The sequence below is a fragment of the Quercus lobata genome, chromosome 7 (assembly GCF_001633185.2).
Source record: "Quercus lobata isolate SW786 chromosome 7, ValleyOak3.0 Primary Assembly, whole genome shotgun sequence".
In the NCBI taxonomy this organism is placed as follows: domain Eukaryota; kingdom Viridiplantae; phylum Streptophyta; class Magnoliopsida; order Fagales; family Fagaceae; genus Quercus; species Quercus lobata.
In genome coordinates this window covers 26,723,062-26,739,829 of record NC_044910.1, presented here as the reverse complement: position 1 = coordinate 26,739,829, position 16,768 = coordinate 26,723,062, and the positions used below count along the sequence as shown (strand labels likewise).

At 37.9% G+C, this 16,768-nt stretch overlaps 1 protein-coding gene across 2 annotated transcripts; it reads right to left on the bottom strand.

Annotated features, from left to right (window-relative positions):
- Positions 1-3,410: 3,410 nt before the first annotated feature.
- On the bottom strand, positions 3,411-10,279 carry LOC115952860 (putative RNA polymerase II subunit B1 CTD phosphatase RPAP2 homolog). Of its 2 annotated transcripts, XM_031070191.1 has the most exons (7): positions 10,010-10,279; positions 7,875-8,477; positions 7,015-7,695; positions 6,711-6,904; positions 6,352-6,615; positions 4,434-4,592; positions 3,411-3,929 (listed from the first exon to the last, which is right to left on the bottom strand). In XM_031070191.1, exons 2-7 carry the CDS (start codon positions 8,461-8,463, stop codon positions 3,825-3,827), a joined length of 1,992 nt encoding a protein of 663 aa, XP_030926051.1. In that variant the 5' UTR covers positions 8,464-8,477; positions 10,010-10,279; the 3' UTR covers positions 3,411-3,824. The 2 variants fall into 2 exon arrangements, with proteins under 2 accessions (XP_030926051.1, XP_030926052.1); XM_031070192.1 differs by lacking the exons at positions 3,411-3,929; positions 4,434-4,592 and adding an exon at positions 4,599-5,710 and having other exon boundaries at positions 10,010-10,233.
- Between the last annotated feature and the right edge of the window lie 6,489 nt (positions 10,280-16,768).

Here is a 16,768-nt window from a genome sequence, read left to right as displayed (position 1 = left end):
CACAAGGTTTTCGTTCATATCCTGGGTAACCCTTTGGTCGATAGCACCCAGACTTGCGTCGAACTGAGATGGATGATCTATCTCGAAGATCGTCTCAAAGTACCCAAGAATGGTGCTTTCAATATCTTCCTGATTCTCCTGCCAAGCTCCATCGGCCCCGTGTATACCTATTATTTTGTTTCGCCTTCGTCTCTGACTTACCGTGGCGTGGAAAAACTTTGTATTACGATCCCCCCACTTAATCCAAGAGGCTCTGGACCTTTGATTCCACATAATCTCCTCCCTAGTTAACATCTTATTAATCTCCTTTCTTAACCCTTGAATCTCTGTCGCCTTCTCATATAGACAATTAAGACCCTCCAATTGTTGTAATCTCTCATGTTTTTGCTTCAACACTCTATTCACATTCCCGAATACTCTCCAATTCCAACTTGGAGGCTCACTTTACATCTCTTCAATCTATCCACGATGCTATACCCCAAATCCCCACGATATGGGTCCTAAGCCCCTTCCACCACATTCTTACATCCTTCCTCCCTCACCCACATGGCCTCAAATTGAAAACGTTTCTTTACCGATTTCCTAGGATGTACATTTTTAAAAGTTAAAGTAAGTAAGCAGTGATCAGAGTTAAAGTAAGTAAGCAATGATCAGAGCTAGACATGGACTTGTGGTATACTCTGGCTTTCGGGTAGAGCTCCGACCAACTTGAATTTGCCACCATTCGGTCAAGTCTGAGTAGCATCCTTTGTTCCCCAAAACGCCCATTGCACCACATGAAGCATTGTCCAACAAAACCCAAATCAAATAGACCATATTTACTCAAGCTTTCCCGAAATCCCTCCATTTATTTTAGCTCCCTCTCCTTCCATCAAAGCTTTTCATTTTGATGTGTAATTTCGTTGAAGTTGCCAAACACAACCCACAGCATCGTACACTGATTCTTTAGAGCTTCAAAGAGCTGCCATGAAGATTGCCGCTTACTCGCATCAAGATGGCCATAGAAACTGGTTGCCCTCCATGGATTTTGCATTGACCCATCTTGGACCACCACGTCAATGTGAAAGTGCGAACACCTTTTCAAGCAAACCTCTGTACCTTCCCTCCAAATTAAAGCTAGGCCCCCACTTTTGCCATCACTTGGGACCACAATATCTTATGTGAAGTTGAGCTTGTTTTGGATTCCTTTTATTCTACCTACACCGACCTTCATCTCAAACAAAAACATGAACAATGGGTCCTTCTCTTTCACTGCATCAATGAGATTTTGAACTGCCAGGGAAGACCCGAGACCCTGGCAATTCCAAGCGAAGATACTTATAAGGCTCGGTGGTGCTATGCTGCAGCCATCGCCTCTCTGCCATCCTTGTGTTCTTCCTTTCTTTGTTGTTCTTCCCACCCTAACGCCTCACTCTATTTCTGATTCTTTCTCCTTTTCAATTCGAGTGTGTTAGGGTCTATCTCTTGTAAAGGAGTCGGACCACTCTGTTTCTTTTTTTTTTTTTTTTTTTTTTTTTTTTTTTTTTTTTTTTAAGGCTTTTTTTCCCCCTTTGGGCTTAATTTGATTTGCTTCCCTGGCCAATTTTTTCCAATGCCCCCTCGTTGGGCCGAGCTTGGATGTAACCCACCGCTCATTTGGATCTTAACACATGGCCATCGAGCCCATATCTGAAACCCGGGGTGTTAGGCTTTCCACAGTATTTTCTTGATCTTTATTTGGCACCATTATGTACTTGAATTCAGGCATATTACCCAGGATGGGTGTTTGCTCCCATAACATGCGTGGCAACTACTCCCCTGTGTTAGTGGGTAAGTTCGAGGTGCTTACACTAGTTTGGGCGTTCAGCTCAACTAGCTTTCCCTCCCCCTCACTAATCTTTCCTTTTTCATGCAAGTCTTGCGCAGTTTGATAGGAAAGCTCGTGGGTTAGCTTCTCCAGAATTTTTGTTTCTTCTCTCTGATCTGTCCTCATCGCCACATATGCCCTACTCCCTTCGCATGGCTTTTCAAGCGCTTTAGCTTGCTCCGCCATCTCCGCCACCTTCTTTGATGCCCCCCCCCCCAGTTACCACCTTCCCTCTATTCGGCCTGTTACTCTATTTCTCCAACTCTACCACACCTCTTCCACCCGACTTACCCCTCCACCATGCCCCATATTGCATATGTTCTTCCTCATTTTGACCGTTGGTATCCGTCGTTTCCAGGCATTCTCTTAACGCATGACTGAGGATTCCACACCTATAGCAAAAGTTGGGGAGTCATTCATATCTTAACTGTATCCACCGGCTCTCTCCCCTTTCAATGGTAACCTTCTTTCCCCTCACAAGCTTTTTTGTAATGTCTACCTTGACCCTTACTCGAAGATACTTGCCCCATTGCACTCCTGAGTTAGCGACATCCACTTTCATAACAGACTTGAATTTCGACCTAATTGCCCATGCCGTTTCTTTGGTTCTACACTTCAAAGGTAAGTTAAGGATTTGGACCCAGAAAGGACACCATTTCAACTCCATCTCTCTCGGCGTTAATTCCCCTTCAAACTCCTGGATGATCACCAGCTGTTTCTCATAGCTCCATGGTGACATGTCCATTATCCTCTTCTTGTCCCTTTCATCCCCAAACTCCGCAAGAAACAGGTCATCGTCCAGCTCGCTTATGTTAACCCTTTTGCTCGGTTTCCAGAGCATTCTCAGGTTTTTCCTTAGAGGTTCCACATGAACACTCTTATGGGTAAGGATCTTTAACCCTCCACACAATCTACCCCTTGCCTTGGCCACTTTGGTGCTATTATTTCCTAACATGATGCCCTCGTCTTCTTCTTCCGTGAAGGACAGCTTTCTCCACAGCTCTTCTAACTCTTCTACCATAACCCTTCACTTCTACCTCCCCTGACTTAAGCACCCCACATTGCAAATGAATAAAACTACCCCTCTACGTCTACTCTGCTAGTAAAGGGACCCAGGGATTGAAAAACCCACCAATGCCCTCACTCAACAGAGGGCACTCCACTTCTTGCAAAAAGCAAGAACCTCACTGCTTCCACGTGCCCGAGAGCTCGCGAGCACCCTTCGATGAGCACATATATTCTTATTGTTGGTTTGTAGCCAAATTTTGTTATTTTCTTGGCTTTTATCTAACAGTTGTTTAGTAATTTTTTCAAATAAATAGTTTTGATAGAAATTACACTCATGAAGCTCAATCTATAATGATTGTTCTATATCATCTGCCTAAAACACTAATTGAATTTTTATAAATAGTTATTATTGGAAGCAATCATTCAATTACATATTATCATAATAGTTAAGAAGAAAAAAAACAGTTCACAATTATCTCATTAAACCAGTTCCTTCACTATGAAGATGCATAAGTAGAGATCAAATCCAATGTATAAACTTTTGGGCCTTTTGGCATGTATAAACTTTTTCTTTCATTAACAAGAGACCATCAGGTCATCCCTAGTGTTTCTGATAGTACCAGTTACAAACATTCTGCAAAAACAAATAGTTAATGTAGAATTTCCTTCCCTATATTCAGTATGTACAATAAAGCTCAAAAATTTAACTCTTTCTCGATGCATATTACACAAGGTAGCAACAATTTCTTTCCTCTCATTCTTGAAACCAGGTTTGTCAAATTGTCATACTGGATTTCATGGCCAACATCAAACCGTCCACATAACTTTCAAAGGGAACTTTATGTTGGCCCATAAACCCATAATTTCAGAGAAGAGTATGACAAAAAGCACAATAATTATTAGTCACCATGACTGATGAAAACCACAAGATGAAATGGGCAATTAGAGTGGCTTTTTTTCTTTTTTTCAATCAAGCTCCACTTTGAGATGAGAAATGAGGTGCTCTGCCAAGTGGAATCACGAGATCCTTCATAACCTCGTATTCGTCCAAAGCTATCTGGGCGCCATCCAACACCTATTTCGCCAACAACATAACCAGCAAGTTCAGATAAAACTTTCCTTATTCAAAAGACATGGAAAAGATCAGAAATTGTAGTCTTGATTCCACATTACAAAGTTAAAGTACAAAGGTATGAATCTTGGCATTGAGAGCCATCTATTAGCAGTATAATGCAGCCAAAAATCCAAGAACTCAAATTTTTTACTTTCAACATCAGATATTCTTTAATTTTCCAAAAAAACTAATTTCTAGACTCATAAGCTGATTTAATCTCATCGGAAATGGCTGATAAGAAATTATTCTTCTTTTTAACACTATATATATATATTTATATATATATATATTAAAAATATAAATAAACAGACTCTATAAGCCCCTAACTGCAATATAATAATTTAACTTCCTATAATACCTAACTGCGAATCAAAGACACGAGCCAAGCATGGCATAGTGCTACCTAAAATTTCACATGACTTGTTAAATATATAAGATGATAAGACAGAATATAATAAAGGGTACCTTCTGCATCAACATCCTCCTATTAGTCATGTGTGGGGTAAGTGCAGGGATCCTACAGACGGAGAGAGCTTCAATGAACAGAAGAACAATCACTTGCCATTGTTTCATTCTGAAAGCTGGAAGTGCATCAACAAAAGTCATTGTATCCAACAAGCGCCCCTGTATCCAAACTTCTTAGTGTTTGCTCACCAAATAAAAACAAGTCATTGATATTTGGATGATTACACTAACTTGAGAGAATTTTTTGCCAAGAAAAGAAGCGTAAAATTGTATTTTAAAATTATATGACATCATTCCTTCAGCCCTTGTATCAAAAATTCTTAGCAATTGCTCACCAATCAAAAACAATTGATTTGATATTTTGGATGATTACATTAACTTTATAGAGGATATTTTGCCAAATAATTGAAAATGAAAATTATATATTAAAATTATGTGATATCATTCCCTCATAACCATCGCGCCTTACCATCTCATGGTGTGAAAATGACCAAAATGGAACAAACATATATTTTCTAACATATTATTTTCATGTGATTTTAAAAGGATATTCAACTGCAAAGTAGGGATTGTTGGGATAATGACACAAGTATTGAATTTCTTAGAATAAAAGGAAAAGAGAGACCCAAGTATCACCAAGAAGATTATGCAAATGAAAAGAAGCCTAACATACAAATTGGTAGTCAGGGAATTATTGGCTCTCGATATACCTAATGGCCCGTTTGGATTGAGAGGGGAGGGAGGGAGAGTAGAGGGGAATAGAGTAGAGTTAGTTAAAAATAGGCAAATTTTGGGCCAATTTCACTCTACTCTACTCCACATCCCTCCCCCTCAATCAAAATGGACTTTAAGAGTAAAATACAAAGGGACAAAGTTTGGCTGCAAACATGATTGGTGCCTTGGGCTCCAACCACCAAAATAGGAAGATGACATTCAACCAAGTCAGTCATGTATTGCACATGATGGGACACAGATCATCTTCCTATTGGTGGTTGGAACCCAAGGCTCCAAACATGTTTGGAACCAAATCTTTTTCAAAAAAAAAAATGCAGATACAATTAGCTCATGGAAGGTGGTAACAAGAGAATGGAAAGCTGAAAACATTTTCATCCATAATTGATTTCGTGTCATAAGTTCTTCACTGGCTTTTTAACTTGTATGCCTCTCTTGTAATATGAACATGTTGTATACTCAATTGACAGCAATAGGAGACAGGATTCCAGTGGCTAATCTACCAACTGATGTTATCACCGTGCTATGCAGAATAAAACTTAGTCCTACACATGCAAAAAAAACATTGAAATAAAAATGTAATTGGTTCACCTGGAAATTAGATGGCATGAGACTCGTAATTCTCCAAAACATAAAATGATGGTTCCAGTTTTAGAACTATGCAAAAAATAAGTCAACAAACTAGGCACAAAAGTCCAACAACAAGCATCTAGTAAGCCTAGTCATAGATAAGAATAATAAAAAAAGTAAGCCTAGTCATAGACAGTTCACAAAGAATTAAAGAGACTTCATACACCTGACTTGCTACTTCTCTTTATGCTATAATAAGGAGTTTATAGTACATACTTCATGGACATGGAAGTAATTTTAGAGACAAGAAACCACTATGAGTACGGGTAAACAAAACCCAAAAAGACTGGATTTTAGAAAACTAAAACATAATGTGTAACTTATAGCTTACTTAATATGAGGAAAATATTTCCAGGGGTTTTCTTCTTTTCTCCCTTGAATGGACCGAATCAGCATTTAGTTCCTTAACTTTTTTTTTTTATATAAGTAGCTTCTTAACTTAATTTCTGTAGATGACAGTTTCTTAACTTAATCTTAAGGGAAAAACTAGTGCAGCTCTCTTCATTTCATTATCCATCAATGCCGAAAAAAAAACAGACAGGTTCAAGATCAATACCATTCCTTGCTCCAAAGTAGAAATTGGTGTTGGCAGTCTTAGATCAGCACTTAGTCCAGGCAAAGCCCGAGCAAGACAACCAGCAAGCGTTTGCTTGATTTCAGTTGAACGACCATCTGCCAAGGTAATCTTACAGGGGTACTCCCTCCCATTTACTGATAGATATTCTTCATGAAGACTTTCGTCCCTCCCATATATATAAGCCAAGGAAGACGATGTTATCCACGCAAAGAGAGCCATCCACATTGTCGCAAAAGGAGACAACTAAATGACATTAAAGGTTGTATACAGTCAAATATAAATCAAAAATAATGAAATAAAAACTGGTATGTCCTTGGTTTGAACAGAATAAAACTTACACTTAAACCAAAACCCTCTGGCGGAGGGTCATACAACGAGTCTTCAAGGTCGAAAAAATCGGATTGTGGAATTCCAGGCTTTGTTGGCCACTTCAAAGGAGCGGGTTCTGGTTCAAGCAGATCACCATCTTCCATCAACTCCCCTTCATCAGCATCATGGGAATGTGGCAATATAATAATTCCAGCTTCAGACACTGGATAATAAATGTGAGACAAGAAGAAAAAAAGAAGTTAGGGGTTGAATTAAGCTGTCTAGAACGAAAACTAACTTTGTACACAAATTAAAAAGTATACAGTTATATACCAGCATCAGTGACATCAAATTCACCAGAAGCAACAGCTTCTGCTGCCTCGCTCAATGCCATTGCCACAGCTTCAGCCGATGCAAAGCGTAGCATATCATCATTATCTCCCACATCTGTACTGCCTAACATCTCATGACTTTCTTTATTTTCCCCATCACTAAACTCACAAAGATTTCCACTCCCAGTGCCATCAACTTTCTCATCAGCCCAGGTAACAGAGCGACTAAGCTTCTTAGCACCTGAAGGTTTAAGAGAGGATTTGATTATTATTTTACTTGATTTGGCCACTTTCTCAGCTTGGACTTCCTCTTCTGCTTCTGCAGTACTTGAATTGAAACTAGTTTGGCAGGGATTTGATGCTGAAGGCACCTCTTGTATACCAGGATCATCCTTTTTTATTATTTTACTCTTTTCCCCAATTGATCCGCTTGATTTCCATTCAGAACCATTCTTTGCGAGAGCAGGTGGGTTTTCCAATGTGGAGAGTTGACCATCTAAATCCATGTAACTCATTTTTTCTTTTGGTTCTTTAAATTTAGTGTTGGAAGCAGTCTCTGTTGAACCTGATGGCATTTTTGAGACACTATATTCATCTTCAGTGATTATAGAACTCATGAAGTCCATCTCACTAATATGGAAGTCTTTTTTACCACTCGACATGGTATTGTTAACTTTGGACCCTGCAACATACAATCCAAGCTTATTTGATGCCAAAAATTATATCCTCCACTTTTCTCAGGAACCTAAGCATAAGTCTCAAAAGATACAACTTAATGGTTGCATATCTGCAACGGATCTGATATAACAAATCAAAGAGAGACACTATCCACACTCCAAGCTAAAAATTTAAAGTTCATACCTTCTTTGCGATTTTTGGAAGGTGAAGGATTGGAACTATGGTCTCTCTGTGGAACATAACCTTCAATTGAATTTGATGGACCAATCCACTGCTCCAGAGACACTTCCCCTGCCTTGATTTCTTTTTTTTCCTGAATCTTCAAGCCAGACAATCCTAAATCTCCATTCTTTCCTAAATTCCCCTCAGAATCCAAACTCGTATTCCCAAACAATCTCAGAACCTCATTAAGTTTTTCTGAATTTACAACTGAGCATCTCTCATCTTGCAAGCTCTTAGCAAAAGCTTGGCTGTTAACAGCACAACTTGAAGAGCAATACATGTATGTCTCCTGCAGATCATAAACCTTGTGTTCCTTCAAGGAAATGCGAAACCGGCCCTTCCTAGGGCGATCAGAGGGCAGAGAATTGCAGCACAAAGGGTAACCACAGAGGTTTGTAATTGAACGCTCAGTCACAACATCTTCATAGTCACTGCGTGTCATCAGAGATCCAGCAGCAAAAAGGTGGCTTTCATCACTAATGCCTTCAAGGAGGGAAAGTTGCAATTTGTAGACACCATCTTTCAGAGAGATTGATTGATCCTTTGCCATTGGAAAAAGACCACCTGAAGTAATGATCTAGTTAGAGAAATTTCAAAGTTCAAACCTTTCAAAACAGATTGAAATCCCCAAACTACACAAAACGGTACTTCAGCTGATATAGTTTTACAGGAAGAAAAAAACAAAAGAAAATATAGTTAGGGAAAAAAAATAGGACTTCTAGAAAGATAACTACAACTACAGAACTCAGGCTCACTGCAATTTTAGAGATAATAATAGTAATAACAACAATTTCAAGAAATTTTACTGCTGCAGTGTTTCCTCATCAGCCATACACGTGAAGGTAACAATTTCTAACAAAACTTTCTGTTTCATAACAATTGGAGCTCAATACGTTGTCTACAGTCATTGGTCTTGCCAGTTTATAGAGGGCCAGGATAAAGATTTGAAACCCCAAGAGGAGGGAAAGAAGAAGAAGAAAAAAAAAAGTGTAGGAGAGAAAAGGAATGGATGTATATGCAAAGGGGCTACAACTTAGATCTAATTATTAGCTCAACAAAGTATTCAGACATGGAACCATGAAAAAACGATATGCCATCCTCTATGACATACTATCAACATAAATGGGACAAATTAATAACTGGAAATATTAACTTGACTAATGCAAGTGGAGAGTTTTATTAAACAATTCAGAAATAACTAAACTGATATATCTCGTCCATAACCCTAGCTTATGTAGACATATAAACTAATTGGACAACCACATAGAACCAAACCAATCTCTAGTTAAAATAGAAAACAAGGTTTCAACATAATAACATTACAAAAAGCCAAAAGCAAATCCCCATAGAACCAACCTTAGTATTATCAATAGCATTACCCTTGTCTCATTCATCATAGATAGCTCAACATAAAGCATATTGACCCATCTAAAACAATTCAAAAGATACAAACTCAACACAGCATTTACATAAGACACCATAAAATTTTGCATACCCAACTAACAAAAATGCTTCAAAACCAAACGTGGCCAACGCCCATGGGTCATTGTCTCTATTGCTGTTAGAATCAAAGCAAGCTACTTTGGGAGGTTTAAGAAGCAAAACCAGTGGGGATTTGGAACCAATGGGGAAATGCCCAATTGCCTAATCTCTCTATCGGAAATTTGAATAAGCAGTAATAGGACCTAGCAAAATGCTGTTGCCTCAGCAACATTACAACTCCCGTTGTAAACACTAGAGGTTGTCAATTGAGCAAAACAAGGCTGTTGGGGTCGCCACAGTAACTTTCTTACACAAAAACTCATCTTATTGTAGCAAAGATACCTCAAACTCAAAGTATTTACATGCCCATGATAATGAATAATTTCCAAATATTAAAATTCAAACTCCCACTACACTACAATGAATCAGTATTCTTGCAGATTCATCATAAATAAGCCCACATAGAAAGAAAGAAAGCATTTTTCACAGTCTAATTGAACTGAAATTCACTATTTTACTCAAGAGTTGTGTTCCAATGATCAAAAGAAAATAAATTTCAGAACGAGGCTCATATATCAATATCTAGAAATATTATGCAAAGAGAGAGCACTTACGAGAACAGAGACTTAACAGTGGGGTTGGACTTCGAGTTTGCGACGGAGGGCACGGTGGGCTAGAGATAGAGAGAGAGAAAGAGAAGAGGTAAGTCAGATCAGAGAGAGCATTCGATTTCGCTAAGGCTTTATTTGAGCTTTATAGATTAGGGTTTCTCCTCATACCCAGAACCCAATTCATCTCTATCTATTTTTCATCGCTCTCTTCAGATAAGTCCCCTTTTTATTTTACATACTTCTCTTTTTACACTTTTTTTTTTTTTTTTTTTTTTTTAAATGTAGATTCACCGTCTCCAATTACATTATTAAAACTCAAACTTTGTTTTTTATAACATTTTTTTTATGAGATTTTTATAACAATATAGATCATATTATTATACCCTTTTTTTTTTTAAGAGACTATACCATAGAATTGAGAAATTTCATTTTGCTTTTTGTAAAACCTCACGGGAGCTCACTTCAAGGTATGTTAAAGATCGTGATGAGATGAACTAGTAAATAGTAATATGTCACTTTCTCCAACAACAACCCAAAAAAAAAAACTAGTAATATGTCAAAAGTCATATATTTTTATAGATTTTTGGAGTTGGTTTCAGATCTTTCGATACTAATCACAGTTGAGCGGTTTAGTTTTTTTTTTTTTTTTTTTCAAACATTTTATCATGTTTAAAAATCATACCCTTAATTGAAGTTTTTTATCTTAACAAATTCTATTTGTATTATTTAATATTTTTGGTATTCATCTATCTCTTTTTTTATTTCCTCGGCTTAAATAGATTCATTTTTTTCTAATTGGTATTTTATTCACTCTACTTTGCACAATAGCGCATAGCTAAGAATATATCTTTTATTGGGGAGGGGGATTAAAATGTAATGATCAATTAAATTATTTATATACTAATATTATGTTTTATATGGTAATGTCAAAAAATCACAAGATTTAAGCATAATGGTTTTTAGGGCCTCATAACTCATAAGATCAATGAGGTCTTGAATTCAAGATTACTAACTAGCATCTTGGGATTAGTCAAAAGGTGATTCCTCATTGTAATTACCTAATATGTATGAGATAGGGTAACTACACATTCTCAGAGGAATAATCGGGCTCTTGAATAGCTTCGGATTTTTCAACATGCAAATTAAGTATTTTATAAACTAATAAATGAAAAAAAAGAAAAAAGTGTCAATCAAACTTAATAAATACATCCTTAGATTAAGAAAAATATTACAATTTTTATCTATCTTTTAATCAAAAGCAAATTTATGATAAAAGAAGATCTATCTTGCTTAATCTCTTAAACATAACCTAAAAAACAAATGTGTATATATTCGATTGGTTAGTTAAGTCATTAGAGAAATAGATTGTTTTAATCTTATTTTATTACAATTGCACACATACAGTTGAAGGAGCCACTATATATGTGTATATATATAGGCTTTGAGGGAGCCATGACCCCTATCCCTTAGTAGCTCTGTCGCTTTGCACATGATCAAACTATCTCAAGTAAGTCTCTCTTAACTTTTTCATTAATAGGAGCTACCATTATGTTCCAACAATTTTTCTAATCTCAAATTGTATCCTTTCTTGTAGTTTCACTTATCATTTGAATATTCTCATTTTAGTTACATTCATTGTATGAATAATTTTATTCTTAATAGCTCAATATTCAATACCATAAAAGTTGTATATAGCACAACTGTTATTATACAAAATATGATTTCTTAATATGAAATGCAGCTAGCAGACATGTATTAAGTTGTCAATGGTTCTTCTCTTAGAACAAATTAATAAATAAAAGTTGGCATTGGTTCAAATTGTAAAAATCTTAACTAAGGCCAAAAGTTTTAATAAATAAAAATTAGTTTTCTTTTCAAATATTTGAAATTTTATTAAGAGAGATGCTACGTCTACAACATTTTTACAACAAATCACAAGTGGTTAGTTATTATTGGTTCAAATTTGAAACTAACACTAAAATTACTTTTTTGCCCCAAAAATAACAACTAGTAACAACCTGTCACTTAAGATTTGTTGTAAAAATGTTGTAGATATATCATTTCTCTTTTATTAATAGGTTTTACTATATTTGTGGTAGTTTAAGAGTGTAAAAAAATTCAATCTTAAAAAAAAAAAAAAAAATACTTTTCCTTTCTCTTTCAATCAAAATTAATAGTTTTTGAGACAAATTTAATACTGAAATCCACTATTCAATAACTAAAGTCCAATATTGCCAAGAGAGACAGTGACCATCTAAAATATGGTATTTATTCTAATATTGATCGTATCAATACTTTTAGAATTAAAAGTTTTTTAATATGTTTTATAAATCATATGAAAATAGTTCAATTAATTTAATAATTATATATAAAAAAAATTGATTCTTTTCTCTAATTCATATATCGATTATAAAATATTAACTAATAATACATTTTACATTGGCGTCTAGCCCCAAAATGTGTTGAGTCGGTCCTAGACTAGGCCCTATTTTTGCCGACCATGAATTTGATTATTTGAGTGAGGTTTGAAAAGAATTTGTTTGAGATTGAATTTAGGTATTCAATAGAAATGACAATATTTAAAATTTACAAGTTTCTAAAAAATTTATTTTATATTTAATATTCTATGCATATTTAAAAAAAATAAATAAAAAATAAAAAATCTTCATAGCAATGTGACCAAATTCGCATGAAATGCAACTAACATGCCAATAACATAGTTAATATTTCATGGGGCAAATTACAACTTATCCACATGTAGTTTGAACAAAATTTTGTTGGAAATATTTTATTGAATAAACAAGTTTTGATACATAAATAATATCTCAAATAATTAGTAAGAACATAAAATAAAATAAAATAAAGAGTTTAGAACAATCTCACAATGCTATAAAATCACGCTGCAAAAGCGTTGTCCTTAAAAGTTGATTCGTGCCACCCAGAGTAAAACTCGATGTGATTGGTTCTCTTGGTCAAACAACCCCCTAGAAAAGATGTTATGATGAGTATTATATAGGCTACTTATAAAGATAATAGTCTATAGTTATTGGTTATTAATAACCATTAAAAGTCCAACGGCTATATTATCAATAATTGTCTAACGGCTATTTTTCTCATAATTGACTAACGGCTATTTTTCTTATAATTGACCAACGACTATTTTTCTCATAATTACCCAACGACTATTTTACTTATAAATTTCCAATGGCTAGAAAATAAATAAGAATAAAAGTGTTTGGAACACACACCCACACCAACAATCCCCCACATGTTACAAACACAAAATAGGAAAGGCAAAAAACTAAAGAAAGCATGCATCAATATGGTACCAAAAGGTTTAACCATACATAGTGATGAGGTGCAAACTCGTCAGTTACAGTGGGCAGATGGAACTCCCTGTTAGCACCTGGCTCTCTTCAAGAAAGGTGGTCACCGGTGTGGTGCCTGCCACAATGTCTCCGATGCCAAAGTTAGAACAATCAAGCTATTTGCAGAACTAGAAAGTAAGAAATATATTTTCAGAATCTTAGTCTCGTACCTTATGCTGCAAATGTGAGAGCTTTATATCTGTGAGCCTGACTGCTAGCCATTGGAGTGTAAATGCCCTTCCTTCATAACGCCTCAAGCCCAATTATGGGGCTTTTATTAGTCTCCAACGGTTTGCTTTGCTGGTTTCGTAATTGCCCAGGTTACTTGCTAGCGCCATTGAATGACCTCCCTTTCCCCGTCGTTGATGGCTTGTTCGTCATCAGGGGGTAACCTCGTCATTACGTTGACCTCGTCAAGGTAACGTGTTCTCGTCAATCCCATCAATTGCCCCCCAGGTTCTGTGGTCGTCAGTGACGTGTCACGAGGGCCACAGAAGGTGAAAAGTTCCTTTCATTGAGTTGTTTGTGATGCTTGGGGTTTCATTTCGAAATTAATGAGGGATGGCGGCGCGGTATGGAACGTGGCCACGTGTCATATGCTGATTGAGGGTATTAATGGCATGACCCTTGGGTTTCCCGCTGCTTTTCAGTTTCCTTGGGTTTTTGGGTTTAAAAAACTTTTCCTTTCTTTCGCTCTGGTTTTTCTTTCCCTTCCTACTCCGAGCATTTGTCCCTTTTGTTTCGTTTCTGCCATCATTCCGTTCTCATTCCGGTGACTTCGACCTTGCTCCGGTGACAAAATTCTCCGGCCTCGACTGTTCCTCCTTTCAAGGTACGCTATTCCTTCAATTTCTTAGATTTTTTCCTCCATGAACTTCTTTATAAATTCCTGATTTTTCCTTTGTCTTTTATTTTTGTTGTTTTTGTGTTTGGGCGTTTAGGATTGGGTATCCCTTTTCATGGTTGATTCCTCTGAGGTTTGGGTAGCTTGCCCCTCAGTTTCCTTCTTTTTTGCTCGCATAGGGGTGGCTTTGGGTGTTTCTGGGGACTTTTTTCCTTTGATTGGGGATTATCTCTTTGAAGGTAGTGGTTTGAGTGTGGTTTTAGGGGAGCTATCTCCAATTTTGGGTCGGTTATTGGCTTGGTTTGAGAGAGAGACGAAGAGGATGTCTGAGGTGAGATCCAGTGAGTTAGACACTGGGTTGTCGTCTAGCGGCGGCCCGGTTGAGGGTGATACAGCCGTTTCTTCCCCTTGTCAGGTTAGGGCTTTTTACGCTCTCAGCGAAGAGTGTGGGCTGGACGCTGATTCAGTGGCCAGGTTTAAGGATAGGTTTCAATTCCCTGCACGGGTTCGCGTTCGTCAGCCTGGTCCTGATGATCGGGCTTGTCATTTCTTTCCTGGTGAAGTGTGTTTCTACGAGGCTGCTTTCACCTCAGGACTTAGGTTACCCGTCCATCCTTTTGTGATGGAGCTCCTGGATTACTTTGGCATTGCCCCCGGGCAGCTTATGCCTAACTCCTGGAGGATAGTTATTAATTGTATGGAAATCTAGCTAGCGGCCAATGAGGACATGATCAAAGTAAGTGAGCTCGTCCATATCTACCGTTTGAAGGAATCAAAGGAGTATGGGTATTATGAACTAGTTCCTTGGACGAGAGGGACTAGAATCATTAAAAGTTTAGCCTCGTCATTCAGGTACTGGAAGTCACGTTTCATTTTCGTGTCCGGGGATGACTTTGAGACCCCTTCTAGCAAGGCTTGGGGTGATATCCCAAGGTTGCTTCGTCGGTGGGGAACCCCAAACTTAGGTGCGTCCATGTTTCTTCTTGTCTGTTTATTTTTGTCTTGCATGTTTGGTCGTCACTAACCACTTGCTCATTTTCTTTTGCAGTTAAGAAACGCCCAAAGTTGAAGAGCAAATACCGGAGTCGTGTCCAGAAGGCGACTGAATACGCGAAGACGATTGAGAGCTGGGACGATCTTCTTGATCCGCAAACACTCTCTTTCTATTGTTTAGGCCCGGATCCATCTCCTTACGTTCTGCGCAGTATTACCATCGAGGAGAAGAAGAGTAAGTGCTTGCTTCGTCAGTACTGTCCTTTACCTGCATACTTTTGGGTTTCTTAGTGTTTTTTTTTTTTTTTTTTTTTTTTTTTTTAGAGATGACGACCAAGTTTAATAAGGACATGTACGCCAAGATGAGGGCCAAGAAGGATGAACCCTTGTCCAATCTTGGCAAGAAGGTAGTTCGCGTTACGGGGAAGGGACCATCTGTCGTCCCCCCTGCAGATGCCACTCCCATCGTCTCAGGAGTTGAAGGCGCTAGGGTGGCTTCCCCAGCTACCTTAGTTGAGGAAATCCCTACCCCGTCGTCGAAGAAGCCGAGATTGTCTGCCAAGGACAAAGAGAAGGAAAGGGTTGGTTTGTCCATCTTTGACGACGAGGGAGCGGCTGTTGAGCGGGCACATAACATTGTGAGGGCTGAGGACCTTAGGGTCTTTTCTAGAGTGCCTGTCAACGTGGTTGCAGGTCAGCACGTCCATAAAATTGTACAGGTAAGGTCGTCCACACGTTTTCCTTGGTTTCCTCTTATGTCAATCTTCCTGTTTTTATTTACTGACGCACTTATCTTCCTTCGTCAGGTGTTGGGTGAGAGCCTCCATCTTCCTTCTGAGTATCTTACTCAAGAGGCTAAGGTGGCTTCTTTGACGTCCAGGATGGAGGCCCTGGAAAAGGAGAACTCCGCACTAAAAAAGGACCTCATAGAGTCCATGGACGGGGCTGCAACCTTGAAGGAGCAAGTCAAGGCTTTGAACTCTGATCTTAGGGTTGAACGTCAGCTGAACTCGGAGAAGGACGACCAGCTTCAGGCAGCGAAGGAAAAGTTGAAGACGATTGCGGCTAGGTCCGTCGAGGCTTTTCAACAAACTGAGGAGTATTCCACTGTACTCTTCAGTTGGTACTTCAAGGGCTTTGAACTTCTCCGTAGATACCTTGTCAAGCACCCTACAGGGGTTGATCTGCCGAATTTGGATTTGGAAGCGGTGGATCAAGAGATGACTGCTGACGAGGCTGCCCAATCCTCTGTGCCTGAAGGTGATGCTCCTAATGACGACGTCCCTAATGCTGAGAACGCTCCTGCTGCTGACGACCCGGTTACTGACGCTCTAGACGCCCGAGCCTGATCCTTAGAAAAATTTATCACTTATATTTGCCCATTATGTTTTAGGCCCTTTTTTGGGGATGTACATATATATATATATATATATATATTTTTTTTTTTTTTTTTTAATTTTCAGAACAATATCTTTCGGCCCTGTTAAGAGAACAAGGATAACTGCCCTATGTTTTTGGGCTTTTCTATGATTTAATGTTTATCTGCTTTGTGGTTAC

Coding starts and splice junctions, on each gene's coding strand:
- LOC115952860 (XM_031070191.1), bottom strand. CDS start 8,463: ATGGCAAAGGATCAATCAATCTCTCTGAAAGATGGTGTCTACAAATTG. Junction 7,696..7,874: donor TTCCAAAAATCGCAAAGAAG/GTATGAACTTTA, acceptor TGTATGTTGCAG/GGTCCAAAGTTAACAATACC. Junction 6,905..7,014: donor ATTTGATGTCACTGATGCTG/GTATATAACTGT, acceptor TTTATTATCCAG/TGTCTGAAGCTGGAATTATT.